Genomic DNA, 7,768 nt, shown 5'->3' with positions numbered 1-7,768 from the left:
GCAGTGCTTTGTGGCTCAACTCCGGATGACTTCCACAATGGTTCAAATTAATTTATTTCTTTTACTTATGGGTACCTCTTGGCAGAGGTGATCACAGTGCAGGATCATAATCACGCCTTGCTTATTTTGCTCCTGGTATATTACAGTCCCAGGAGCCACTGTATTATTACCATAGTGCATACAGAGGCGTATTATCAGCAAGCTTTGAATGACCTCTTCACAGGTAGGGAAGAAGAGAGTACTCTAGCTTAACCTGTTTGTTCTCTGAATTTTCTGTTATGTCTTGATGGCATGTGTGATGTGACCTTGATATTTGAGCATCCTAATATCACTGATACTAAGTTGATTTAAATTGATACAATGTTCTTTTAATAATTCCAGTGAGAAATAGGGAGGGTTTCATTTGTTTGTTTTTACTGCTTTTCTTTTTTCCTCCTTTCTCCTGAAGCTGGAAAATAAAGCAAAAAGGAAACTTCAAAAGCAGATTTGTCAAGTTGTTCTGGATCATTTTGAGAAGCAGTACACAAGGGAACTGGGAAATACATGGACCAATGTCAGGTCTGTTGTTCTGGGGAGATGGGAGAGGAGAAGTTCTGTTATTTTTAAAGTGCTTCATAAAATAACTTTGAAAAGAGTCATGGACTGTAACAACTGCTTCATTTTGTTTTCAGTTTAGAACTAGCGTAAAAGTGTTAAGTAACAGAAGACTAAAACTTGGAATTTTTTTTTTTTTTCCTTGACGTGATTCTTTTGGACGTGATGAAGTTTCTGTTCTCCTGTATGCATATACACTGCAAGGAGATTGCCGTCTTATGTGTTTGTTGACGTGTTTTGTAAAAACATGGTCCAAAAAGCATCCCTTTATACTTAACAGCTGCTGTTAGGATTGGTACATGGTCCAAAAAGCATCCCTTTATACTTTAGGATTGGGTTTTTTTCTACAGCTTTATAGTATCTTGAGAGACTGGGACAAAGATGTTAGGAGGGAAGTACATCCCCAGATTTCTTTCATTAGAAGAAAATGGATATTAATGACATGTACAGAAAAGACTGTCACTTAATTTGGGCCTTGATCACACAGCTGCTGAAGAATTGGCTGTGGTATTGAGACAAAATATCTTCCCTTCCGTGCTAGCTGGTGGTTGTTGCTCATAGGAAAGCCCGCAGAAGAGCCCTTCTGGAGAAGTTCACTGCTTGGCTTATATATTTTTCAACAGGAATTTGAACAAAAGCAGTTGACTTTGACCTCAAGTGCACAAGGAGTGCTCCCGTGATCAGTGCCACGTTACTTTGAAGGGAAAAGCATCTTACGTGACCAGAGTCTTGGAAACCATGTGATTCCTCTGAGTGACCACTTCGGTTTTTTAGCCTGTTTGGATTAAAAAGTATTTTAAAATAAGTGCCTCTGTTGTTTAAAAAAAAAAAAAGCCTAGATGTATAGCATTAATTTAAGTGAATCACTTTAAAAACTTCTTTAGGTTGTATCAATGCGTATTTCTCTTCTAGGCAGTGAATATTCCTGAGGAGTATTTTTTGAGGCTAAATGAAAAAATACTGAGAGAAATTCAAATAGAAAATGGGGGAAATCCATGTAAGAAAAGTCTGAAAAGGTGAACTAAAATATGAACAAGCGTGTTCTACCATATAAGCACTGGTTTTTACCTTCTTCCAGGAATAGCTATTGGTTTAAGTTTTTCTGGCCCAGTGTTTGCAGAACGTAAAAGGAAATTTAGAAAAGAACATTTGTAAAAACTGCATTTTACAGTGTTGGCTGGAATAACCATCGCAAAGCCAATGTGATTCTTTTTGTTGTGATATTTACAACTAATATTACAGTTGTTCTTTTTCCCTAGGGAAGTACTTTATAGTCAGAAAGAGCATTGTGCTTCATAATATATAACTTCTACAGTCATTTGTTAAAGAATTAGGAAAAAATAAAGAACATCTTGTTTCAGAAGAAGTTAATGTTTTAAATGCAATAATTAGAGAAAACAGTGGCTGGATTTCCTATTAAAATTATTTTCTTGCATACTTTTCTTAATCATATCTAATCAAAATGATTCCTTTTTGATTGTACCAGAATCATCCAATGGTGAGATTGTTACCCTTATGTAAGAGAAGGCTTCCTACACTATGGAAAGCTCATTTTGTTTGCCAAGTTATTAAATAGCTTTTCCTTTTTTCAATCTAGAGATGTACTCACATACCCATTGTGCTGGCAGTATGCCGTCCTGCTTAACAAGTTCAGCCAGTCTGCTGAACTGGAGAACACCTTGCCTGTGAAGGGGTATCATCCTGCCTTTCAAGGACCTTTGCCCTATCTTCCGGCATCGTTGAAGTGTTACGTCAGGAGAACTCCTGGGAGATTCCCTGCACAAAAGCACCAGGCTGGTAAACTGAAAGAGTATTATCTGCTGAATGCTGCTTCGCTGTTGCCAGTGCTGGCGTTAGAAGTGAAAGATGGGGAAGACGTTTTGGATCTCTGTGCTGCACCAGGGGGTAAATCAGTAGCTATACTGCAGTGTGCCTATCCAGGTAACGTATTGAGGTGCTGTGAGAAGCTGATCCCTGGCTCTGCGCCTGGCCTATTTCAGTTGTGCCTGTGTTCTGTATGAGATTTAGATTGGGGGCAAAAAAACAAACCACAATTTATATTCCAAGTAGTTCTGTGCTGTTTAGTAAGATCTTTATGAAGTCTGTTTACCTAAAAGAGGATGAAAAATACGGTAGTTATTTAAATATAGGTTACTGCAGACTGACAGACAAAAGTGGAGTAGCTCCATGGTTTTTTTCCTCCACTGGTTCCCTTATTGTTACTTCTCAAGAAGCTACTTAAAATCATGTAGATTTGTTGGCACAGGGAGGTAAGGAATCTGCTATCTTAGACTACTTGTACTTTTTTTTTCTTCTTTTTTTCTTTTCCTCTGCTACCTCTCTGGCCAGTGCTATGCAAATAGTATAAGTAAATTTAAGTGTACTGATGTAAAACGGAGCATAACAAATTAAATGTGCAAGGCAGAGGGAGAAAGCTTATGATGAGGAATTGGTCTATATCAGTATTTAATAAACACTGTGTCTCAATCCACCTAGATGTTGCAGAAGGGCACTAAGATAATCACAGTGTTTAGAATGCAACAGCAAGCAGCAGCTCAGTTCTCCCAGGCCAGGGAGTTAAAGCAAGCTGTGATTGCTGTTTCCAAGTTTATACCTTAGCTTGGGTAGTAATTGTCTCAAAATGTTCACAGCACCTTATGTTCTTACTGATGAGACCATGACTATAACCATCTTCACCTGTTGATTACAGCGGGTTCTCCCTACCTCTTCCAGAGGAACAAGGTGATGCCAATGAGGTAAATTAAATATGGCTTGCCCTTTCAAAAGGTTTGAAAAAACCCAACTTTTATCCCATGGCTGCTTCTGAGGATACCAAATTGTTGCTGAGAACATAAGATGTAAGGAAGTTGATTCTTAATATACCTCAGGGAATGCTAAAATGTACCGTATTGTGTGTGGCAAACATGGTGTAGGACAGCCTGTGGAGACATGAAAATAGAAATTTTATTAAATTAGGAAACAGGACTAAGAGGAAAAAATACCATGCTGTGTTTCTGGTCTGGGTACAAGCAACAGCAGTGTTTCTTTTGAAGGGGTAACTACTCTGGCCACATTGTTAAGTGTAACCAAAAGGCTTTTGTTTAAACATTTCTAGCTTAAATTTCAAATAAATAAGGGTTTGGACTGCTCGGCTTAGGATACACAAAACTGATGTTTTATTTATTTAAAAGGCAATGAATTAATTAATAAGGGGCATGTACTTCATTTAGACAATGGCTCAAGGAGCCCAGAAAGGCATTCACTTAGCACTGGTCTTTGGATATGGATCATGTTTAAAGTTTGTTTTACTGTGGAAGTCTGTTGCTACAGTAAGTGTTTGCTAGTAAATATTTATCATAGAATCATAGAATCCTTAAGGTTGGAAAAGACCTCTAAGATCATCGAGTCCAACCATCGACCCAACACCACCATGTCCACTAAACCATGTCCCTAAGCGCCTTTATGGATTGTTCTGTAGGAGCGTGTTGAAATTTACTTGGGGTTATAAAATTCAGCAGTGTTATAAAATGTGCAATAACATTAAGCACATAAGGTGTAAACTCTACGGCAGTCATGGCAAAACAGTAGAACTTCTGAAATCGGTATAACTCCTTATACTTGTAAAAAAACAAAACAAAAACCACAAAGACTTATTTTTAGGGTGTTTACTTCATTTTTTTTATTTTTCTAAGGTCAGTTTCACTGTAACGAATATGATGACTTGAGGTCAAGATGGTTGAAAAAGACAATAGAATCGTTCATCCCAGATCCTTTGACTAACTTAATAATGGTCTCTAAACTGGATGGTACACAGATTGGAGATCTTAAGCCTGAATTATATGACAAGGTAACGTTACTACTTATTAGCAACTGATACTTCTGCATTCTGCTTCTTTTTCTTCCTATGCTGTTCTCTTTTTAATTTTCTTTTTTTTTCTGGCCCCCACAAAAATATCTGACCTATCAAGGGGAACCAAGGTCATGTACAGGATTTGCAGAGCCTCAGGAATCACTTTATGAAGTCTGTTGTGCATTTATTCATGCATTAGATGATGTTACCCATTTAGCCTTGGTAGTGAATTCTGAAGACCTTGTAGCTGTGTTCTTTGCATGATGTGTAATTAGGAAGGGGGGAAACAAGTGACAGCTATTCAGGTAGAGGGTACTTTTGGAGCAGTAATTTCTTATCTCTCCCCCCCCACCCTGATAACACCATAAAAACATCTCAAAACAGTAATTGGATCATTTCTACCCATAAAATGGAAAATAAAAAAGGAGTTCTAAGTGTTTGCAAAAGTAAGTTGAGTAGATTTTTGGCACACAGTGTTCAGAAAGTGAATACCTTTATTGTGAATTGTCTTATTCTCTCTTATTTATTGTATAGATACTGGTTGATGCTCCTTGTTCAAATGACAGAAGCTGGCTATTCTCTTCTGACATTCAGCAAGCTACGCTTAGGCTAATACAAAGGAAGGAGTTATCGTTTCTACAATTCCAGCTGCTAAGGTGAGAAGTGCAAAGGAAAGCTGTTGAAGGAGCTTTTCATTATTAATAAAAATGACACGGGGGCAAGATTTGTCATGTTTAATAACCAAAACCAGGTTTCACCATGTGAGAAGAATGTGAAGAATATGTTGTTGCAATGATGTTTAGAATAAACAGTTGATCTAGGTTAATGTGAATATGGAAATTTATATGGGGTAATATAAGCAGTGAGGCCTAGGTGCTTTACTACCATACTGTTGTACAGTCCTCTTAGCTTGCTTATTCACATGTATGACCGTTTTCAGATGACTCAGAACAGTCTGGTACCATATCAAAATATTTTTGGTGGACACAGCTAAAATGGTTTCACATATATTCCTCAGCCGAAGCAAACACACGCATGTAATTTTTAATAGTGTTTTTTTTTTAACTATCTGTGAAAGTAGTCTATAAACCTACCAAGCTTGGCATTCTGCCCCAAACTCCTTTTGTTGTTGTTGTTGTTCTTTCACAGAATTATCCCTTACGGTTCTTTATTACAGTCTTTTTGATAACTGAGCTGTAAGTCAGGACTGGTTAACAGCCATCACTTAGGTCATTAGTTATTGCTGCTTCAGAATTTGCTTTCTGGGCTGTTTATATGAAGAGATTGAGTCCACTATTGCACATTCTTACATGCTGCTTGAATTTAATACCCGTTTGACTATTTGTAGCACAGAAAGACTACTGATCATAATTGATAGGGTAAAAAAGTAAAAGCATGTGGGGTTTGGTGGGGGAAGAGAGGATTGTGTGTTTATTTTTCAAGAACATCCACCCAATAATCCAAATCAAGGTTGTCATGTATTACACTTTTTAATGATACCAGCCATAGGCTAGCATTTGTGAAGCGTTTCAAACTCTACAGTTTTTCTTGTTGGGGAAAAAAAAAGTGGCTTCCCAATAATACCTTCTAGACTTGAGTGTTTTCTGTAAAGTAACCGTCATGCCTGAAGTCCATCTGTCAAAGCAAATTGAGGGAAGAATAACATATTATAAAAAAGAAAAAGTTTTTATGGAAGGTTCCCATTGCAGCAGTTCAAGATGGTTTTGCATGACTTCCACTTGAAAAAGGCCTAGCAGAAGCCTATGATTTATAACTGAAATAAAAGTATCTTATTGCAGTAATGCATCATGTCACCCATTTCCTTTGAAGAAATCAATCACATTTAAAACACTGACCTGTTTCCGTTTTCCCTTTTCAATATTTGACATATAAAATCCGATTTGTGAACCCCTACCAAAAGAAAGCATATATCATGCAGAGAAATTTTGAGAATTTGCATAAATCACTCCAGATTGTAATCCTGAAGTGGAGAACTCATGACAGCAGGAACCTTGTTTTTAAAAAAAGAAGACATTCCTGTCAGCCCAAATCAGATTTAATTGAATTATTCCTAAATCAAGAAGATAACTTTGCTTCTGTTGAAAGTATACTTTACTATAGCAACAGCAATAAGAATTAGATTTGTAAGGACAAAATACTTTTGATATGTAAATTGAAGTAAAAGGATGGTAATTTCAATTTCATTGCTTAACATAGGTCTGAGTAGTTCTGTAGATTGACCAATCTATTGTTTTGTGTGCTGGAATTTTTTTTGTCTTTTAAAAGATTTTGGAGCATATGAAATAAATGGTTAGGTTCAAGAGTTAGATATTACAAGCGTTACCAGGTAAAATATTTGACATATACTTAGTAAATGGTATAGCTGTCCACTGTATTTTTATTGTTCCTTTTATCTGATCACTTTAGAATGGATTTCCAAAACCAAAGACATCTCAGATCCCGTGTGAAAGGGAAAAAGGAAATGATAAAATGAGACCAGGAAAGGCTAAATGATTCATGCAAGTGCATTAGAAGTTTGGTGAAACTAAAACTGTGGAATGCTACCCTATTCAAGCCTTTGTTTTATGGCTAGGGGGCATAACTATAAATAAAAAATTGAGTTTGAATCCCATCTCTGATACTTCCAGTAATATTCAGGAAGGTTGAATCTACATTAATGGCCAGAGGTCGAGGGAGGTGATTCTGCCCCTCTACTCTGCTCTGGTGAAACCCCACCTGGAGGACTGCATCCAGCTCTGGAGCCCTCAGCACAAGAGAGACAGGGACCTGTTGGAGCGGGTTCAGAGGAGGGCACAAAAATGGTCCAAGGGATGGAACACCTCTCCTAGGACCAAAGGCTGAGAGAGTTGGAGTTGTTCAGCCTGGAGAAGAGAAGTCTCCAGGGAGACCTTATTGCTGCCTTTCAATATATAAAGGGGGCTTGCTTGTAAGAAAGACGTAGACAGACTTTTTACCAAGGCCAGTAGAGACAGGACAAGGGGCAACAGTTTTAAACTGAAAGAGGGTAGATTTAGACTGGACATAAGGAAGATATTTTTTACCATGAGGGTGGTGAGACCCTTGCACAGGTTGCCCAGAGAAGTTGTGGATGCCCCATCCCTGGACGTGTTCAAGGTCAGGTTGGACAGGGCTTTGAGCAACCTGGTCTAGTGAAAAATGTCCCTGCCCACGGCAGGGGGGTTGGTCTAGATGGTCTTTAAAGGTCCCTTCCAAGCCAAACCATTCTGTGATTAATAGAATCATAGAATCCTTAAGGTTGGAAAAGACCTCTAAGATCATCGAGTCCAACCGTCAACCCAACAC

The 7,768-nt window shown here is 37.9% G+C and overlaps 1 protein-coding gene across 1 annotated transcript in view; it reads left to right on the top strand.

The window, feature by feature from the left end:
- Positions 1-451: 451 nt before the first annotated feature.
- The window catches only part of NSUN3 (NOP2/Sun RNA methyltransferase family member 3), a gene marked incomplete at its 5' end in the record, with an annotated part of 22,010 nt that continues 14,693 nt past the window's right edge, over positions 452-7,768 (top strand). The window contains 4 exons of the mRNA XM_009274572.1: positions 452-558; positions 2,192-2,535; positions 4,287-4,441; positions 4,979-5,100. Coding sequence (XP_009272847.1) covers positions 452-558; positions 2,192-2,535; positions 4,287-4,441; positions 4,979-5,100 — 728 coding nt within the window. The remainder of the gene's footprint in view (positions 559-2,191; positions 2,536-4,286; positions 4,442-4,978; positions 5,101-7,768) is intronic.

Source organism: Aptenodytes forsteri, unplaced genomic scaffold (genome assembly GCF_000699145.1).
Source record: "Aptenodytes forsteri isolate BGI_AS27 unplaced genomic scaffold, ASM69914v1 Scaffold287, whole genome shotgun sequence".
NCBI lineage: Eukaryota > Metazoa > Chordata > Aves > Sphenisciformes > Spheniscidae > Aptenodytes > Aptenodytes forsteri.
The sequence above is the reverse complement of the archived record's forward strand: the minus strand, read 5'-3'. Positions and strand labels throughout refer to the sequence as shown.